Here is a 22,500-nt window from a genome sequence, read left to right on the forward strand (position 1 = left end):
ATTCAAATATAATAATAATAATAATAATAATAATAATAATAAAATGCAAAGAAGGTGAATTGATGGCCTAGAGGTAACGCGTCCGCCTAGGAAGTGTCCCCCTCCACTAGACCTTGAGTGGTGGTCTGGACACTAGTCATTCGGATGAGACGATAAACCGAGGTCCCGTGTGCTTAGCATGCACTTAGAGCACGTAAAAGAACCCACGGCAAAAAAAGGGTTGTTCCTGGCAAAACTCTGTAGAAAAATCCACTTCGATAGGAAAAACAAATAAGACTGCACGCAGGAAAAAAAAAAAAAAAAAAAAAAAAAAAAAAAAAAATGGTGGCGCTGTAGTGTAGCGACGCGTTCTCCCTGGGGAGAGCAGCCCGAATTTCACGCAGAGAAATCTGTTGTGATAAAAAGAAATATAAATACAAATACAAATACTTCGATAGGAAAAACAAATAAGACTGCACGCAGGGAAAAAAATAGAATAAAGAAAGGATGGCGCTGTAGTGTAGAAATCTGTTGTGATAAAAAGAAATACAAAATAAAAATACAAATGACTGAAATAAGATGAGAGCAAAAAAAAAAAAAAAAAAAAAAAAAAAAGGGTGGCGCTGTAGTGTAGCGACGCGCTCTCCCCAGCTGGGGAGAGCAACCTGAATTTCACAGATCTGTTGTGATAAAAAGAAATACAAAATAAAAATACAAATGACTGAAATAAGATGAGAGCCAAAAAAAAATAAAAAAAATCCACGTTCGGGAGGCTTGTGAACACCCATACGTGCTTGCATGCTCACGCATGTGTGCACACACAGATACACACCATACAAGACTTATTCCTCTTCTTTCACACATGTAGATTATGTACATACATGTACATTAACGCTTTCACCGCCAGTCAATTTAGAGTACAAAATTCCCTTGTGGTATAAACACAGAAAAGACAGTGGCTAAGAATAGCTGGGGATTCCCCCCTGCGATGTATAGAAAATATGGCCTAATCCTACCACCGAACATTAAGAGCAGTAGGTTCATGGATAACAGACCAATGAATGGTCACCTTTCAGTGACATGGGTCCTCTACCACGCCTGTGCATAAATGCGAGCTTGGCGGTGAAAGGGTTAAAAAAAAAAAAGAAGCAAAACAAAACGAATGAATAAGAAATATTATATATAAAAAAAAACCCTACAACGACCAAGTTTCAGATTAGGACTATAATCAGTCTGTATTATGGCTAAGACATTTCTATAGGACGATGTTCTAAATTATGACCACGAGCATTTCTACAAGACTATGTACTGTGTGTCATGACCATGAGAATTTCTGTAGGACTGTGCTACGTATGTTATGATTTACACATATCGTGGTACTGAGCGTTTCTACAGGACTGTATATTTTTTCAACGGGCCTTGAGCAGGATTCTGTTTTGTGCAGTGGTCATGAGCATATCTTTATTCAGAACTATTATGGCCAACGCAGTTTTTCATACCAAGCCCCCCATTCTTTGGAATCAACTTCCTCAGCCTCTCCGTCACTCATCTTCGCTGGAATTTTTCAAATCCATGTCTGAAGACCCACCTTTTCCCCCTCCTGATTAAATTCTCAACAGCTCATCCCTTTCCAGTATGAACTAAACTGACTATTTGTGTTTGAGTGAGTTTTGATAATTTCAGAATTTTTGTTGGTAGTATTTTTGATTGTGTTCTATTTACGATTGTGTGCTATGACTTGTGTGTGTGCATGCGCGGATGCTTGTGTGTATTGTGTGTGTATGTGGGGGAGGATGGGGGGCAGGGGGCGGAGGGGGGGGGGGGGGGGGCTGGGGGGGGGGGGATGAATAGTTTTCAATGATGTTTGGTATCTTGTGTTCAATTTTTCCTTTTTGATATTTACATATGTATTCTATTTGTAAACGCATAGGGCTTATTTTCAAGATTAGGCGTAAATGCTCATAATAATGATAATAATATCAGGGCCGTGAGCAGTCTTAAAGGACAATGTCCTCTATCATGACAGGGGGTATTTCATTAAGCTTATTATGGCTCGGAGCATTTTGTTACGACAATTCTCTCTACTATAGCACGGTCATTTGCATTTTGAAAAAAAAGGGGCAATGTTCTGTATTTGGCCATGGGCGTTTCTATAGAACTATGTCCCGGTCATTAGCATTTCAAACAAGGACAGTGTTCTGTATATGGCCGTGAGTATTTCTATCGAACTATGTCCTGGTAATGAGCATTATAAAAGGACAATGTTCTGTATAAGACCGTGAGCATACATTGAACTATGTCGTGGTCATTAGCATTTAAAGAAGGACAATGTTTTCTTTTATGGCCTTGAGCATTTCCATTGAACTATGACCTGGTCATTAGCATTTAAAAAGGGACAGTGTTCTGTCTATAGCCGTATAGCATTTCCATTGAACTATGTCCTGGTCATTAGTATTTCAAAATGGATTTCCATAGGTTCATGTCCGATGTTATGGCTTCGAGCATTTTCACAGGACAATACTCTATATGAAGTTACGTGAGCATCTTTATAATTGAAATATGTCCTGGTCATTAGATTAGCATTTCAAAAAGGACAGTGTCCTGTCTATGGTCATTAGCATTTCTGTTGATCTATGTCCTGGCCATTAGCATTTTGAAAAGGACAATGTTCCGTTAGCATTTCTATTGAACTATGTCCTGGCCATTAGCATTTTAAAAAGGACAATGTTCCGTTAGCATTTCTATTGATCTATGTCCTGGCCAATAGCATTTTAAAAAGGACAAAGTTCCGTGAGCATTTCTATTGAACTATGTCCTGGCCATTAGCATTTTAAAAAGGACAATGTTCCGTTAGCATTTCTATTGAACTATGTCCTGGCCATTAGCATTTAAAGAAGGACAATGTTCCGTGAACATTTCTATTGATCTATGTCCTGGCCATTAGCATTTTAAAAAGGACAATGTTCCGTTAGCATTTCTATTGATCTATGTCCTTGCCATTAGCATTTTAAAAAGGACAATGTTCCGTTAGCATTTCTACTGATCTATGTCCTGGCCATTAGCATTTTAAAAAGGACAATGTTCCGTTAGCATTTCTATTGATCTATGTCCTCGCCATTAGCATTTTAAAAAGAACAATGTTCCATGAGCATTTCTATTGATCTATGTCCTGGCCATTAGCATTTTAAAAAGGACAATGTTCCGTGAGCATTTCTATTGATCTATGTCCTGGCCATTAGCATTTTTAAAAGGACAATGTTCCGTTAGCATTTCTATTGATCTATGTCCTGGCCATTAACATTTAAAGAAGGACAATGTTCCGTGATCATTTCTATTGAACTATGTCCTGGTCATTAGCATTTATAAAAGGACAATGTTCTGTTTATGGCCGTGAACATTTCTATTGATCTATGTCCTGGTCATTAGCAATCAGAAAAAGGACAAAGTTCTGTATATAACCATAAGCATTTCTATTGAACTATGTCCTGGTCATTAACATTTAAAAAGGACAATGTTCTGTGAGCATTTCTATTCAACTATGTCCTGGTCATTAGCATTTCAAAAAGGACAATGTTCTCTATATGTCCGTGAGCATTTCTATGTGGCTACACCTTGTATTACAGCCTTGAACATTTCTCTAGGACTACACCTTGTATTACAACCTTGAGCATTTCTAGAGGACTACACGTTGTGTTACAGACATAAGCATTTCTCTAGGACTACACCTTGTATTACAGCCTTGAGCATTTCTCTAGGACTACACCTTGTATTACAACCTTGAGCATTTCTACAGGACTACACCTTGTATTACAACCTTGAGCATTTCTACAGGACTACAACTTGTATTACAGCCTTGAGCATTTCTACAGGACTACATCTTGTATTACAGCCTTTGAGCATTTCTCTAGGACTGTACCTTGTATTACAACATGGAGCACTTCTCTAGGACTACATCTTGTATTACAGCCTTGAGCATTTCTCTAGGACTATACCTTGTATTAAAACCTGGAGCATTTCTCTAGGACTACACCTTGTATTACAGCCTTTGAGCATTTCTCTAGGACTACACCTTTTATTACAGCCTTGAACATTTCTACAGGACTACACAGTGTATTCCAGCCTTGGGCATTTCTACAGGACTACACCTTGTATTACAGCCTTTGAGCATTTCTCTAGGACTGCACCTTGTATTACAGCCTTTGAGCATTTCTCTAGGACTGCACCTTGTATTACAACATGGAGCATTTCTCTAGGACTACACCTTGTATTACAGCCTTGAGCATTTCTACAGGACTACACCGTGTATTCCAGCCTTGAGCATTTCTACAGGACTACACCTTGTATTAAAACCTTGAGCATTTCTACAGGACTGCATCTTTTATTACAGCCTTTGAGCATTTCTCTAGGACTGCATCTTGTATTACAGCCTTTGAGCATTTCTACAGGACTACACCTAGTATTACAGCCTTTGAGCATTTCTACAGGACTACACCTTGTATTACAGCCTTAAGCATTTCTACAGGACTACACAGGACTACACCTTATATTACAGCCTTGAGCATTTTTACAGGACTACACCTTGTATTACAGCCTTTGAGCATTTCTACAGGGCTACATCTTGTATTACAGCCTTGAGCATTTCTACAGGACTACACCTTGTATTACAGCCTTTGAGCATTTCTACAGGACTAGGTCATATATTACAGCGTTTGAGCATTTCTATAGGACTATGTACTTTATTGAGAACCAATCAACATATCTCTGCACCAATGTAATGGCATAAGGTCGTCCATGGGTTGTAATGTCACGTCAGTAGCCAAGTTAACTAACATGTTTCTCCCAGGCCAACGTCGATAAACTCTGGCTATGTAACCCAGAAATGGCCTCACGGGTTTCTACCAGGTAAGACTCTTCCATTGAAGTGAGAGAGACAGCCTCTGGTGACAAAATAAAATTAAATTTAAATAAGAAAATAAAAAGGTCGACGATTCTACCTGTGGGTGGCTCTAGCATTATAAGGGAGGGTTTGCAGGTTCCCTTTCGTGGTGGACCATTCGTCGCTTGCAGAGCGAGAAGTAGGTCATATAACGTCATGGGCAGCCCACCGCCGTAAATAGCTTTTCTGAGTTTGTACTGCCTTTGTTTGGATAACTTTTTGGCAGAGTTTATAAATGGATCAGTTCGAATACGTAATAACAGAGATGTCCTAAGAAACATGCTCAAAGTAAACATAGAAGACTAAAGTAGATAATGGGTGTAATTAGTAAAAACCAAATGTATCTTGTAATCTTGCAAAAATAGTCACCGAAAAAGTTCACAATCCTTTCGTCAGAACAGCGATTTTCACGACGAAATTTTAGCCTTTTGGTGACCTGGGAAAAAAACAAACAACAGGAAATGAAGATGTGCATGTGTTTGTAGTTCTCGCTAAAAATAACCGAGGAAACTCCACTTAAATCAGACAAAAGTGGGTCTACAAATCCTACCAAGTTATGGACAATTTCTGGTCAACTGATTGGTCATGTCAATGCCAAATTTACCACAATGATGATGTCCACATCCTCGAAGTGTGAGCAACCGAGCGTGTGTATCTCTTGTACGAGTAGACACCATCACCAACAACTGTCCCCATGAATGTGGTGACCGCACAAACTTGAACAAGAACTCATTTTCACAACAGCCGTCGCTCGATGCTGACAGTGGCTGGTGACCAAAATTTTTCCACCCAATTAACTCACTCAGTACGGCCAGTGCTCTCTTCTCCTCTACACGGACCCTTCGGATGTCCAGGGGGTGTCTGAATGACCCAACCTTTAGCTTCCGTCGTCAGAATTGTGGTATTCTTTGTCAACATTCACCTCTTCAGTATAAGAGCCTTCCGCTTGCAATATTTTGATGATGGTAACTGGGGTGAAACGCTGTTAACGTCGTCTCTTTTGCCGTTCGTATGGAGAGAGTTAAACACCACTCTTTGTTGAAGAGGCTGTCCTCCCTCTTGTTGCTCATTGGCAGATGAAACCATCGCGCTATTCTATGTCGTGGAATTTCGTAGTCCAGTCGTCCACAATTCGCCGCAAACGGTCTCAAAAAGTGTACAGCTTTTCGACTATGGAAGTTACTTAATCCTCTTGCAGTCACACCAGACACAGCCAAACACAAGGAAAAGTGTTCTTTTTTTCTGTGATATATCTATGAATGCACAAGGGTGAAAACACGATAGTTTTTTTTTTTCTTTTCTTTTCTTTTTATATCGTTCGTGGGCTGCAACTCCCTCGTTCACACGTACGCACAAGTGGGCTTTTGCGTGAATGTAGACAGTCATACTCCGTTTTCGGGAGGGTGCATGCCGGGTATGTTCTTGTTTCCAATAACCCACCGACCAACTGACATGGATTACAGGATATCAAACGTGCGTATTTGATCTTCTGCTTGCGTATTCACACGAAAGAGGAGGTTCAGGCACAAGCAGGTCTGCACATATGTTGTGGGAGATCGGAAAAATCTCCATCCTTCACCCAAACAACCAGGCGCCACAACAGGGATTTGATCCCGGAACCCTCAGATAGAAAGTCCAACGCTTTTACCACTCGGCTGTTGCACCCGTCACACACTCTGGGTAATACGGGGTGATTGGTCATAAAGGCCAGATAGTAGGCGACTTGGAAAGCAGTCCCCAAAGAGTTACGTGATGCAAGTGACGAGTTCTTCTTCTTCTTCTTCCTCTTCTCCTCCTTCTTCTTCTCCTCCTCCCGCCCCCTTCTTCTTCTCCTCCTCCTCCTTCTTCTCCTCCTCCTTCTTCTTCTTCTCCTCCTCCTCCCGCCCCCTTCTTCTTCTTCTCCTCCTCCTCCTCCTTCTTCTCCTTCTTCTTCTTCTCCTCCTTCTTCTCCTCGTTTGTCAGACGGACACCCCAGTCTGCGAATATGGCGGTTGTACACTGCAGGCTCTCCACACAGCAGTAGAACTTCCGGGTCAACGAAGAGAAGTAAGCTCCCCATGATGACAACAGAATCCGCGAGGGGGGGCGGGGAGGTGGGCGGGGTGGGTGGAGGGGGTAGGGTAGCGGGGGTGGCAGACACAGAACTGGATGAAGACATACATGTTTTTCTTCCCCAGACAGAACTTGTTGGTTGGGGGCACGAGATCATTCATTCATTCATTCATTCACTCACCAGATCGGTTTCAGATCTTATGGAGGTGTCTAAGCGTGCAGAATGATCCGTATAGGCTACACCACATCTCCTTTAAACACAACACACCAGAAGCCCTTATATATATATATATATATATATATATATATATATAAAGAACAAAAAAACAAAAACAAAAAAAACCCGATTCATTCCATGTTGCGTTTGTCACTTTGTACAAATTCTGTCAGTGTTTTCCTCTCCTTTCTTCAATCACTTCACTCCGATGGGAGAAAAAAAAACAAAAAACAATCATAAATTCATCATGATGAAATAGCTATTCTGAAATGTCAAAATCTGCAATGTCGCTGTTTACCACTATTCCCCCCCAAAATGTAGTCACTACCACAACTCTCCATCACAAACCAGCCCTCAACTCCATCAGAGAATTAAAAAAAAAAAAAAAGAACTCAGAAACACGTCACATCTTTGACGTAACAACACAGTCACAGCCATCATTGGGGAAAGAAAAAAAAGAAAGAAAAAAAAACCCGCTCTGACTGACGTCACGTCATCATCCTGTCACGTTCGCATGTTCGCGTCATGTCGTGTCGTGTCAAAACACTCTGACGTCACTGAGACAAATGCTCTCGCGGCCGTCATCGAAGAGGTTGAGGACTGGTTGAGGTTGAGGCTGAGGTTGAGGCTGGGGTGGGTGGGGGCTGAGGGGGTGGTGGTGGTGGTGGGAGTGGGAGGGGCCTTGCTGGGTGGTGGTGGAGACCGAAGAAGCAGAAGAGGAGGAGGAGGGGGGTAAGGGTGGCGGGTGGTAAGGGTGTTGCTGTTGAGAGTGTGGGAGGTGGTTGTTGGTAGGGTGAGGCCGGCGGGGGTTGGAGTCGAAAGCGTAAGCCTGGTTCTCTCTACCAGGGCTGACGTCATCGACAGGAGAAGGACCCAGCAACCCTCCCCCTGGACGCCTCTGTGGAGGAGGAGGAGGAGGAGGAGGAGGGGGAGGCGCGTACGACGTCACCGCTCTGACGTCATTGCGTCTAGGGACCGGGGGAACTCGAGCGAACAGATCTTCGTTGGTACTGTTGTGGTGGTTGTGGGGGTTGTTGTGGCTGCCGGCGATGCTGTTATTTCCATTGCTGTTGCTGCTGCTGCTGCTGTTGTTGTTGCTGTTGCTGTTGTTGCTGTTGCCGTTGTTGTTGTGAGTTCTGCTGGGCGGGCGAGGGAAGGGGAAGGAGGGACCCGGGTTGTTGGCGGCGTGGTCGACGACAACGGCGTCGACGAGAGAGCGATCCCCGTAGGTTCCGGGAACGTAGTGGTTGGGGACGGAGGAGCTGTTGGAGGGGGTGGTGTTGGTGGCGGAGGAGGTAGGAGAAGTAAGGGAGGTGGAGGAGAAGGTCCCAGCTACCAGCAGGCCCCCTCCTCCTCCTCCCCCTCCCCCACCACCACCACCACCACTACCATTACTGCCAACTCCGCTCTTGTGCAGACCTCCGTTGTTGATGATGGTGGTGGTGTTGTTGGCATTGCTGTTGCTGCTGCTGCTGCTGTGGACGAGGCTAGGGATGATGGAGGACGTTGCTGGAGCGTTGGAAGAGGAAGGAGAGGATGAGGGTGGGGGGAAGGAGGAGGAAGGGAGGAGGGGGTGGTGCTCCCTCCTGGATGGACGCGGACTGCCGAGAAGGTTGGACGAAGGGTGAGGATGGTGGTAGTGGTTGTTGTGGTTGTTGTTGTTGTGATGTTGGTGGTGTTGGTGTTGGTAATGGTGGTGGGGAAGGGTGGGGGTGTTGTTGCTGTTGCAGTAGTAGTGGCGGGAAGAGGAGGGGGGTGGCGGTGGTGGGGGTCCAGGAGTGGTGGAGGAGGAGGGTGGTGGTGGTGGGGAGAGGAGGTGGTGGGCGGGGTTGGCGGTGGTGAGGGTGAGGGAGGTGGTGGCCATCCCTGCTGGTTGGAAAGAGGCAGTAAGATGTTTTGATCGTTAATTTTGTTCGTTCGTTTGTGTTCTTTCTTCTTATTCTTTCTTTCTTCTTTTTTTTCCATCTTTCTCTTTGGTTTAATTAAGCGTTTCAATTTGAAGACACAAGGCAAGGTATCAGCGTTCATCATGATAAAGATAATGAGAAACAACAAAGCTGGAATAAATTGATATCTAGTCTTTTCCTTCCTTCCTTCCTTCCTTCCTTTCTTTCTTTCTTTCTTTCTTTCTTTCTTACTCAATTACCTGGTGAAATAAATTACCCATTCATTCATTCACTCATTCATTGATTCATTCATTTATTCATTCATCCAATCGTTTATTCATTCATCCATTCATTCATTCTTTCACTCATTCATTAATTATTAGCTCGGTTTTATATGTGTGAATGTATGTATCGGGTGTCCCCCAAAAAGTGAACCGCTTTTTGACAAGTATTTTCTCAGTGATAGAGAAACCGAATTCATTGAAAATTTTCATACAGTTACCTTTGATTATCATCAACAAGTCTGCTAAATATCTAACAGTTCGGACGCAAATTATATTAAGTATTGTCAAATTCAAAACCGCATGTAAAAAAATCAAGTATCAGAGCTGTGCAATGTGACCTTCATCATGTTGATGCCAGTTGCCAGGTGTTGGCATCTGTCAATCAGTGTCAGTCTAAAAATAGCCTGTCTGGGCGTCTTTTTTTTTTTTTTTTTTTTTTTGTCTTTTTTCTTTGTCTTTTTTTTTGTCGTCTGTATCCAAAATCAGTTCTGTCCAAAGTTTCAGTTTGGAAGAATCAACTATGCCTTTGAGTAAAAATGGTAAGGTTACCATTGAAAACTGTTTCAAGGAAAAAGGCTGGGGTGGAAGAAGGATCGTAAAGGAATTTCCAGGCAAGGGGTGGAGTCATGTCACTGTAAACAGATTTATCGCTAAAATACGCACTACAGGGTCAGCAGCACGTAAAACTGGCAGTGGGAGACTCAAGACTGCATGTTCGGAGGAGAACAAGGACCGTGTTGAGGAACTGATTCAATCCCAGGAGGAGAACCCAGGGACCCACAAATCTCTTGGACAAGTTGTAAGGGATTTACAAGTAAGCAAGTCTTCTGTGCAAAGAATGGCGAAAGAACTGGAGCTGAAGCCCTTCAAGAGGATACGGGTATCAAGGAGGGACCAAAATGTTAGAGGGAAAAGAAAAACTCACTGCCGTAACTTGAATGACAGCTACTCGGCTACTGATGTGAAAAGGATCATTTTCACAGACGAGAAAGACTACGTCATAGATAGCTAAAAATCGCCAATACGATCGCGTATATGGGAAACGGAAACGAGAAATTCAGCCATCTCGCCTCTGTCATGAGACTTCTAGATTTTCATAAAAGATAATGATTTCAGCTGGAGTATCCTGGAAAGGAAAAACAAACATTCAGTTTATTGACACTGATAGAGCCAAGGTTAATAGTGAAAACTACATTCAGTTATTGGATGACAATCTTCTCCCGGATTGTAGGCGTCTTTATCCTAGAAACAATTACGTGTTTCAGCAAGATGGGGCTCCTTCACACACAAGTAGGGTAACCCAGCCCCATCTGGAGGAGGTTACACCAGAATTCATCAAGAAGGATGAATGGCCTCCACAAAGTCCTGACTGTAACCTAATGGTTTATGCCATATGGGACTCTGAAGGAGAAGGTTTACCGGGGAGTGAGAGACAAACGGACGGAGCATGCGTTAAAGGACAGGATAATTCTGTCATGAGAGGAGATATCGGTGGAAGAAATATGTAAAAGCATTTCTGCTTGGAAGAAACGGCTCCGTTTAATCGTGGAGGAAGATGGAGGCCACACTGAGCATAAACTGAATTAAGTGAGTTTTCCTCTGATATTGGATTTTTTGACATGCTGTTTTGAATTTGACAATACTCGCATAATTTGCGTACGAACTTTTATATATTTTGAAGACTTGTTGATGATACCCTAAGGTTACTGTGTGAAAATTTTCAATGAATTCGGTTTCTCTACCACTGAGAAAATACTTGTCAAAAAGCGGTTCACTTTTTTGGGGACACCCGATATGTATGTACATCTATCTGTCTATCTATCTAGCTGTCTATCTATTCAGTCACTCAATCATTTATTCATTTATCCAGTTGTTTATATATGTATTAGATTACATCTGTTAATGTATATATGTATGTATGTATATATGCATTTTTCTGTTTGTCTGTCTGTCTGTCTGTCTGTCCGCCCATGTGTGGAGTGATGGCCTAGAGGTAACGCGTCCGCCTAGGAAGCGAGAGAATCTGAGCGCGCTGGTTCGAATCACGGCTCAGCCGCCGATATTTCCTCCCCCTCCACTAGACATTGAGTGGTGGTCTGGACGCTAGTCATTCGGATGAGACGATAAACCGAGGTCCCGTGTGCAGCATGCATTTAGCGCACGTAAAAGAACCCACGGCAACAAAAGGGTTGTTCCTGGCAAAATTCTGTAGAAAAATCCACTTCGATAGGAAAAACAAATAAAACCACACGCAGGAAAAAAACACACACAAAAAAAATGGGTGGCGCTGTAGTGTAGCGACGCGCTCTCCCTGGGGAGAGCAGCCCGGATTTCACACAGAGAAATCTGATGTGATAAAAACAAATACAAATACAACAAATGTGTGTGTGTGTGTGTGTGTGTGTGTGTGTGTGTGTGTGTGTGTGTGTGTGTGTGTGTGTGTGTGTGTGTGCGTCTGTGTCTGTGTGTCTGTGTGTGTCTGTGTGTGTGTGTGCGTCTGTGTCTGTGTGTCTGTTTGCGTATGTGTGTGTGTGTATTTGTGTGTGTGTGCGTGTGTGTGTGTATGCACACACACACACACGCACGCGCGCATGCATGTGTAAAGACAAACACAAAGGGACACTTACCATCCTCAGCATCCAGAGAAGCGGGGAGATGTGACGACCTTGACCTTGTTCTGCTGGGGTCAAAGATGAACTCGTACAGTAACCCGGCAGCAATGCCCCCTAGCGTCGGCCCCGCCCAGTACACCTGTGACAAAAACACAGACAGACAGACAGACAGACAGGCAGACAGACAGGCACACATAGAGTTAGTTCATTTCGTTTTTCTTGTCAGATTGTTTTCTGTTGATTTTTCGTGTCATCTGTTGTGATTTTTCACCATTATTTTTTTCCATGCTTTGTTTTGAGTGTGTGTGTGTGTGTGTGTGTGTGTGTGTGTGTGTGTGTGTGTGTGTGTGTGTGTGTGGAACGGGGGCGGGTGTGTGTGTGGGGGGGCGGCAATAGGAGAATTTGGACGCTGTGTGTGTGTGTGTGGGGTGGGGGGTGGGCGGGGGCGTAGGGGGATAGCCATCCATGTGTGTGTGTGTGTGTGTGTGTGTGTGTGTGTATCTGAATGTGTCTGTGTCTGCATCTGTGAAAGCGTGTGCATATGTGCTCTCTCTCCCTCTCTCTCCCTCTGTCTCTCTCTGTCTGTATGTCAGTCTGTCTCTCAAACTTTATTTCTGTTGTTGTTCTTTTTTAATTTACATATTGTGTGTAAATGGGTGAGTGTGCGTGCGTGCGTGCGTGCGTGCGTGTGTGTGTGTGTGAGAGAGAGAGAGAGAGAGAGAGAGAGAGAGAGAGACAGACAGACAGACAGACAGACAGACAGACAGAGACACAGAGAGAGACAGACAGACAGAGAGACAGCATGTATATAAGGATGTCCACAAGCGGTCAGTGACTCACCCAGTGGTGTGTCCAGTTGCCGGCCACAAAGGCTGGGCCCAGGGAGCGCGCTGGGTTCATGGAGCTTCCTGTGAACCGGTACTGTCCACACACACACACACACACAGATACACATGTACACATACATACACAAAGAGAGGCATACAGACACACAGACACACACACAGACACAGACACACAGACAGACTCACACACACACACACACACACACACAGATGCATACACACACACAAGCGCGCACACATAGAGATGCACATTGACACATATACACATACATGCACACTCAGAGATACACATACACACGCACACAGATACACATTGACACATGTACACAAACACACACACACACACACACACACACACACACACACACACACACACACACAAACGGACACGTGCAAATACACACACACACAGACGAGCACACAGACGCACACAAAGACACAGATACAGACAGACAGACAGATACACACACAAAGACACACACACACACACACACACACACACACACAGAGATGCACACTGACACATACACATACATACATACATACATACATACAGATACACACACACATGGAGTTGCACACACACACACACACACACACACACACACACACACACACACACACACACACATACCGTGAAAATAATTCATTTTGACCAATCAACCATTCCTTGAGTTTCGGGTGAGGAAGAGAGAGAGAGAGAAAGAGAGAGAGTGAGAAAAAGAGAGACAGAGACAGAGACACAGAGAGAGAAGATCATATAAGAAAAAAAAAACCCCAAAAGAAACAGTCGAACAAGAAACAATTAATGCAAAGCTCAGTCACCATGAAATGGCAACGATTGTCAGAAATGTTTACACAACACCACAAGAGCGCAGCTGATTAAAAACGAAAAACAAAAAAACACAACAAAAACAACAATAAGTATTTCCAGCATTCCCCCACTGAACACAAACAAACAACGGGGAAAAAAACACACAACAACAACAAAAAAACAAACAACTGAAATTGCTCAAATCTTGCGCAAAATTCATCTCCCTTCCAAAAATCCATTACCACTCGATCAGCGATGTCGGGCGCAATAGCCGAGTGGTTAAAGCGGTGTACTTTCAATCTCAGGGTCCCGGGTTCGAATCTCGGTAACGGCACCTGGTGGGTCTTTAAAGGGTGGAAGATTTTTCCCCTATCTCCCAGGTCAACATATGTGTAGACCTGCTTGTGCCTGAACCCCCCCCCCCCCTCCCCTTCGTGTGTAGTGTATACGGCAAGCACAAGATCAAAACACGGCACGTTAAAGATCCTGTGAATCCATGTCAGTGTTCGGTGGGTTTTGGAAACAAAGAACATTCACAGCATGTACACGTAAAAGCCCACTCGTGTACATTCGAGTGAACGTGGGAGTTGCTGCCCACGAACGAAGAAGAAGAAGGTAAGTGTGAAAACGTTCTCTGAAACTGTGGCAGAGTGGTTAACAAGCTTATCTGCCACTACAGTGTCCGTGATGGGTGTGGGTTCGAAATCCCGCTCTCGCCCTTTCTCCAAAGTTTGACTGGAAAATCAAACTGAGCGTCTAGTCGTTCGGATGAGACGAAAAACTGAGGTCCTGTGTGCAGCTGAAACAACAACGACAACCAACCAACAAACATGGTAAAGACAGTGTTGTCCTCTGGCAAAATCCTGTCAAAGAAATCCACTCTGATAGGTACACACACACACACACACACACACACACACACACACATCTAATATCACTTCAAGTGGAAAGACGTTAAACTGAAGACTGCACACACACACACACACACACACACACACACACACACACACACACACACACACACACACACACACACACACACACATCTAATATCACTTCAAGTGGAAAGACGTTAAACTGAAGACTGCACACACACACACACACACACACACACACACACACACACACACACACACACACACACATCTAATATCACTTCAAGCGGAAAGACGTTAAACTGAAGACTACACACACACACACACACACACACACACACACACACATCTAATATCACTTCAAGTGGAAAGACGTTAAACTGAAGACTACACACACACACACACACACACACACACACACACACACACACACACACACACACACACACACACACACACACACACACATATATATATATATATATATATATATATATATATATATATATGCAGCCAAGATAAATAGATAATGTGTGTGTATATGACACCCCCACTCCCTCATACCCCTCCCCCTCTCTTTCTTTCTTCTCTCTCTGTGCTATTTCTTCTCCTTCTTCTTCTTCTTCTTCTTTCCCACCTCCACTTTCTCATTATTCTCTTTCCTCCTCTTATTCTTTAAAAAAAAAAAAAGTTTCCCCCTGTCTTCTTCTCATTGTCCTTCGGCACCGATTTCATGCTTTGTGTAATCCCCCCCAGGATTCTGATTGGGATTTCCTCACCCTAAAGAAGGCTTTGCTTGATCGGACAATAAACACAAGAGCACAATAGCAACGTGATTACACTGTAAGGTGCTTTGTGTTCTGCAACACCCGCCCCCCCCCCCCCCCACCCTAACCCCCAACCCCGCCCCCTCCCCCCCTTATCCCCAGCACACACATACATATGCCCGAGTGCACGCGCGCGCGCACACACACACACACACACACACACACACACACACACACACACATACACGCATACACACACACACACATGCACGCACACACACACACACACATACACACACGCGCGCGCGCACACATTCGCATACTCGCATGCATGTACAGTTTTTATTTCTTTTCCCTCCCTTGATGTTTTCTCCACCCTTGTCTGATATCACTTATGGAGAAAAGACGTTGAACTAAAGAATGAACACAGACACAGACACAGTCACACAGACACAGACACACACACGCACACACACACACACACACAACACACACACACACACACACACACACACACACACACACACACACACAAACACACACACACAACAAACACACACACACACACATACACAATGACCATTATCCCCTCCCCCCCCCCCCCGCCCCCTCCCATCCCTTACACCCCGCAACCTCGTTCCCCCTCCCAACCAGACATTCAGAGGAAACAGAGGTCTTCAGAGAACCGTTAAATGTGAGGAAAATAGATGGAACAAGGATCAAGAAATTAGAAGAAAAAGAAGAAGAAAAAAACAAAAACAGGTGACCGCCTATATGAGAGGAGTGATGGCCTAGAGGTCACGCGTCCGCCAAGGAAGCGAGAGAATCTGAGCGCGCTGGTTCGAATCACGGCTCAGCCGCCGATATTTCCTCCCCCTCCACTAGACCTTGAGTGGTGCTCTGGACGCTAGTCATTCGGGTGAGACGATAAACCGAGGTCCCGTGTGCAGCATGCACTTAGCGCACGTGAAAGAACCCACGGCAACAAAAGGATTGTTCCTGGGCAAAATTCTGTAGAAAAATCCACTTCGATAGGAAAAACAAATAAAACTGCACGCATGGAAAAAAAAAGGGTGGCTATGTAGTGTAGCGATGCGCTCTCCCTGGGGAGAGCAGCCCGAATTTCACACAGAGAAATCTGTGGTGATAAAAAGAGTAATACAATACAATACAATACAATGCAATACAATACAATACAATACAATGTGTCTTTATGTTTGATTATTTGCTGGCTCGTTCGTTTGTTAGTTGCTTGTTTGATGTTGTGAAGGGCTGTCCTAAAGAGCAAAAGGATGGAAGGAAGAAAGGAAGAAAGAAAGAAAGAAAGAAAAACAACAACCCCAGCTTGTAATGTGTTGTGTTGTGTTTTTGTTGCGTTGCGTTGCGTTGCGTTGCGTTGCGTTGCGTTGTGTTGTGTCTCGTCGCATTGTATTGTATTGTATTGTATTGTATTGTATTGTGTTGTGTTGTGTTGTGTTGATGATAAATAAGCAAATAAATGTAAAACATGAAGACACACATTCACACATACGCCCACACATGCATAGCAGATATGCACCAAACATGCAGTTTCACAGATATGAAAGCACAGTCAAATACATATAAACGTACATGAGCTCCAACACACACACACACACACACACACCACACATTACCCTGCACCTCCTCTACCCCCCTCCTCCACACACTCATTTCTAGTCTATGTATCGCAGCTTCCACGGCACACACACACACACACACACACACACACACACACACACACACACACACACACAAACACACACACACACACAGATGAACAGTTACTTGTACAAGCACACACACACACACGCCCATATCTCCCACCCCAACCCCACACACATATATACAAAGATATATATATATACGTTCCAATATCCTGTTGCTCCCACAGTGTAGGCATGCATACACTCACATACCTCATCCTCTACCCCACCTCCTCTCCGCACCCCCACCCCCACCTCCCCCTCACACACACACACACACACACACGCGCGCGCGCGCGCACATGCACAGAACTCTCCTGACACTTGTGTACACTTACACTCTCGCGCATGCACAAACGCACTCAAAAACACAGACACACACATACACACAAACACACACATACACAGAGGCTGCCACTGATTGGCTGCAAGAGGGATGGGAAAAGATCTCTGATGCCAAAAACGTGGCGTCTAGTGTGTTGCTCAGTCTATTGTATTTGGAAAAGCCCACATCTAGTGTGTTGATCAGTCTGTTGTATTTGGAAAATCCCACATAATTTATTATCATTGTTGTCTTATTTATTTATTTATTAATTTATTTATTATTATTATTATTTTATTATTATTATCATTTCTAATACCTTTTTATATCATATTTATTATTTATTTATGTAAGCTTATCTATTATTTATTCACCTTTTTTTTTTCTCAAGGCTTTATAAAGCGTGTTGGGTTACGCTGCTGGTCAGGCATCTGCTTGGCAGATGTGGTGTAGCGTATATGGATTTGTCCGAACGCAGTGACGCCTCCTTGAGCTACTGAAGCTAAAACTGTGTTGTGTTGTGTTGTGTTGTGCTGTGCTGTGCTGTGTTGTGCTGTACTGTCCTGTGTTGTGCTGTGCTGTGCTGTGTTGTATCGTATCGAATCGTATCGTATTGTATTGTATTGTATTGCACCGCACTGTATGGTGTTGCATTGTATCGTATTGCTAGTATCGTATCGTATTGTATCGTATTATTGTATTGTATTGTATTGCATTGCATTGCATTGCATTGTATTGTATTGTTTTGCGTTGTATTGTATTGTATTGTATTATACTGTACTGTACTGTACTGTCCTGTACTGTACTGTATCGTATTGTACTGGATTGTATTGTATTGTATCGCACTGCATCGTATTGCATTGCATTGCAATAATATTGCACTGCATTGTAATTGCATTGCATTGTATTGTATCGCATCGTATCGCTTTCATTGTACTTTTTTTTTTCTCACAAAAGCTTTCTGTGTGTGAGATTCGAGCTGCTCTCCTGGAGGAGAGCTCATCACTATAGTCCAGAGCATCACCCTTGTTTTTTTCTCCTGTGTACAAGTGTATAGTTTTCAATGTCAAAGCGGATTTCGTTTCTATACAATTTTGCGAAGTACAACCCTTTCGTTGCCGTGGGTTATTTTACGCGCGCTAAGTGCATGCTGGACGCACAGGACCTCGGTTTATCGTCTCATCTTCTTGACCTTCTTCTTCTTCTTCTTCTGCGTTCTCTCGTATGCACACGAGTGGGCTTTTACGTGTATTACCGTTTTTACTCCGCCATGTAGGCAGCCATACTCCGCTTTCGGGGGTGTGCATGCTGGGTATGTTCTTGCTTCCATAACCCTCCGAACGCTGACATGGATTACAGGATCTTTAACGTGCGTATTTGATCTTCTGCAGGCATATACACACAAAGGGGGTTCAGGCACTAGCAGGTCTGCACATATGTTGACCTGGGAGATCGGAAAAATCTCCACCCTTTACCCACCAGGCGCCGTCACCGTGATTCGAACCCGGGACCCTCAGATTGAAAGTCCAACGCTTTAACCACTCGGCTATTGCGCCCGTCATCCTCATGACCAACACCTAGAGCACTATTCAAGGTCTGGCGGAAGTGTGTGTGTTGGAGCTCATGTACGTTTATATGTATTTAACTGTGCTTTCATATCTGTGAAACTGCATGTTTGGTGCATATCTGTTATGCATGTGTGGGTGTATATATGTGAATGTGTGTCTTCATGTTTTGCATTTATTTGCCTATTTATCATCATTGTTATCTTATTTATTTATTTATTTATTATTGTTATTATTATTATTATTATTACTACTACCTTTTTTTTCTTTTTTTTATATAATTATTATTTATTTATTTATTTATCTATCTATTTGTGTAAGCTTATCTATTATTTATTCACCTTTTTTTTCCTCAAGGCCTGACTAAGCGCGTTGGGTTACGCTGCTGGTCAGGCATCTGCTTGGCAGATGTGGTGTAGCGTATATGGATTTGTCCGAACGCAGTGACGCCTTCTTGAGCTACTGAAACTGAAACTGAAACTGGCGGAAGTTAAGAATGGTCCCAAGTTTTGTCTTACGGAGATTCCATAGGACTTCTGCTTCTTCTTCTTCTTCGTTCGTGGGCTGCAACTCCCACATTCACTCGTATGTACTCGAGTGGGCTTTGACGTGTATGACTGTTTATACCCCCGCCATGTCGGCAACCATATTCTGTTTTCGGGGGTGTGCATGCTGAGTATGTTCTTGTTTCCATAGCCCGCCGAACGCTGGCATGGATTACAGGATCTTTAACGTGCCGTGTTTGATCTTCTGCGTGCGCATGGGGTATCAGGCACAAAGTAGGTCGGCACATATGCTGACCTGGGAGATCGGAAAAAAAAATCTCCTCCCTTTACCCACCAGGCAGGCGCCGTTACAGAGATTCGAACCCGGGACCCTCAGATTGAAAGTCCAGCGCTTTAACCACTCGGCTATTGCGCCCGTCATTTCCTGGGGCAAGTCTGAACGCCAAGCGAATTAAGTGCTGTGGAGACTACGTGTAAATGCAACCCAGGCAACGCTGGGCTGTCAAACAAGAATAACTGTTGCTTGGGAACGGTGAAATTGACAGTGATTTGTCTTGTTGTGGGCACACACGCGCAGCAGGCACACATACACGACACACATACACGCACACATACACGCACACGCACGCACACACACACAAACAAACGCACACACACACACACACACCACAAGCACAGACAAATATACAAATACATAAATATCCCCCATCCACCTCAACCCCCCTACCCCCCACCTCCACAGACGCGCGCGCGCGCGCGCGCGCACGCACACACACACACACACACACACACACACACACACACACATGAACAAACAAATGGATAAATAAATATATAAGAAATAAATGGATAAATAGATAAATAAACAAATGAACACTTGAATGAATAGATAGATAAATAAATAAATAGATAAATACAGCCACCACCCAACCACCCTCACCCTTCTCCCCACCCCAACATTCCCCACAACCACCTCATCTCCTTATTCACACACACACACATACACACACACACACACACACACACACACACACACACACACACACACACACACACACTTCTCTTCCACCCTTTCTTGACCATCCTTTCTCTCTCGAAATTTTTCTTACCTCTTGCCTTTTTCTATCTTTGACATGTCTTCGACTATGAATCAAAACTATGTTTGGTTTTCAACTATCTGTCGTTTCTTCAACATGCGCAAAATGCATACGCACACACACACACACGCACGCGCGCGCGCGCGCACGCACACACACACACACACACACACACACACACACACACACACACACACACACACACAACCCCACCCCACCCCACACACTCACTTTTAAAGGATATTCAAAATTCGAATAACACAGGACATATTCCCAGTCAGGTGATGCTAACAGATGACGAATATATACAAACAAAATTGGGAAAATTTGTTTATGAATGCTGCTGCAATTTACTGCATTAACTGCTTGATTGATTGTGTGTTTTTCATTCGTTCATTCATTTACCATTGCACTTGTGTCTTATAAACCTTACGGTTTCATGACAATAAAATCTATTCTATTCTATTCTATTCACTCCCGCACTCCACCTTCTCTCTCTCCCTCCCCAAATCCCCCCCCCCCCACCTCCCCACTCCACCCTCTCTCTTTCCCCAAATCCCCCCTCCCCTGCCCCCCCCCCCCTCGCCCCCCCCACCTCCCCGCCCCTCAAGAAACTCACGCCAGCCAGATGACAACCAGCCACCGTCAAGCCGACCACAAGGGCTTTGTTGCTGCTGCTGCCAACACCGCTGCTGCTGCTGCTGCTGCTACTGCTGATGGTGGTGGTCGTGGTGAAGGTCTCTACCCGGTTGGGGTCGTTGATGACGCACAGGGTGAAGAGGAGGAGGAAGGTCAGGAGGATCTCGATGCCCATCCCTTGCCAAGGAGACAACCCTTGGTGCAGTGAGGTCGTGCCCAGATCCGCCTGGCAACTTCCGGTGGTGATGCTGTTGGGTTGTGGGTAAAAAAAAAAGGGGGAGGAAAGTATGAAATAATTAACAAATAGTAAAGAGTGGTAGCTCTCACCATTCACAAGGTTGGCAACTTAAAGCATGAAATAATTGTAAATGAAACGGAAGGGAATAAACATGAATTGATAAATAAATGAATGAATGAATGAATGTTTAAACAAACAAACAAACAAATGAATAAATACACAAAGAAATGAATGATTGAATGTATGATTGAATAGATAGATAGATAGATAGATAGATAGATAGATAGATAGATAGATATCCTTTTGACACATACAACAAAAAAATGAATGATTGAATGTATGATTGAATAAATAGATAGATAGATAGATAGATAGATAGATAGATAGATAAATAAATAAATGAATATATTTTTGATACATGCAACAAAGAAATGAATGATTGAATGTATGATTGACAAACAAACAAATAAATAAATAAATACATATACAAAGAAATGAATGAATGAATGTGTGATTGAATAGATAGATAGATAGATACATAGATAGATACATAGATAAGTAAATATCGTTTTGATACATACAACAAAGAAATGAATGATTTAATGTATGATTGAATAAGTAGATAGATAGATGGATAGATAGATAGATACATACATACATACATACATAAACATATTTTTGATACATACATACATACATACATTAAGATAGTCGTAGTCACATTGTGTGAAGTGTAAGATGGTCTGTTGATTCATTGATTGATTAATTGATTGATTAATACATAGATAAATACATACATAAACTCCATGTAGAGTGATAGCCTAGAGGTAATGCGCCCGCCTAGGAAGCGAGAGAATCTGAGCGTGCTCGTTCGAATCACGGCTCAGGCGCCGATATTTTCTCCCCCTCCACTAGACCTTGAGTGGTGGTCTGGACGATAGTCATTCGGATGAGACGGTAAACTGAGGTCCCGTGTCCATCATGCACTAAGCACACGTAAAAGAAACCACGGCAACAAAAGGGCTGTTCCTGACAAAATTCTGTAGAAAAATCCACTTCGATAGGAAAAACAAACCAAATAAAACTGCAAGCAGGACAAAATAGACACACAAAAGGATGGCGCTGTGGTGTAGCGACACACT

At 43.5% G+C, this 22,500-nt stretch overlaps 1 protein-coding gene across 1 annotated transcript in view; it reads right to left on the reverse strand.

Annotated features, from left to right (window-relative positions):
• The window catches only part of LOC143276885 (uncharacterized), a 97,045-nt gene that overhangs the window by 7,164 nt on the left and 67,381 nt on the right, over positions 1-22,500 (reverse strand). Inside the window, exons 2-5 of the mRNA XM_076581541.1 lie at positions 21,101-21,368; positions 12,807-12,887; positions 11,982-12,105; positions 7,888-8,546 (exon numbers count right to left, since the gene is read on the reverse strand). Of these exons, the coding sequence (XP_076437656.1) occupies positions 7,888-8,546; positions 11,982-12,105; positions 12,807-12,887; positions 21,101-21,368 (1,132 nt within the window). The remainder of the gene's footprint in view (positions 1-7,887; positions 8,547-11,981; positions 12,106-12,806; positions 12,888-21,100; positions 21,369-22,500) is intronic.

Source organism: Babylonia areolata, chromosome 33 (genome assembly GCF_041734735.1).
Source record: "Babylonia areolata isolate BAREFJ2019XMU chromosome 33, ASM4173473v1, whole genome shotgun sequence".
In the NCBI taxonomy this organism is placed as follows: domain Eukaryota; kingdom Metazoa; phylum Mollusca; class Gastropoda; order Neogastropoda; family Buccinidae; genus Babylonia; species Babylonia areolata.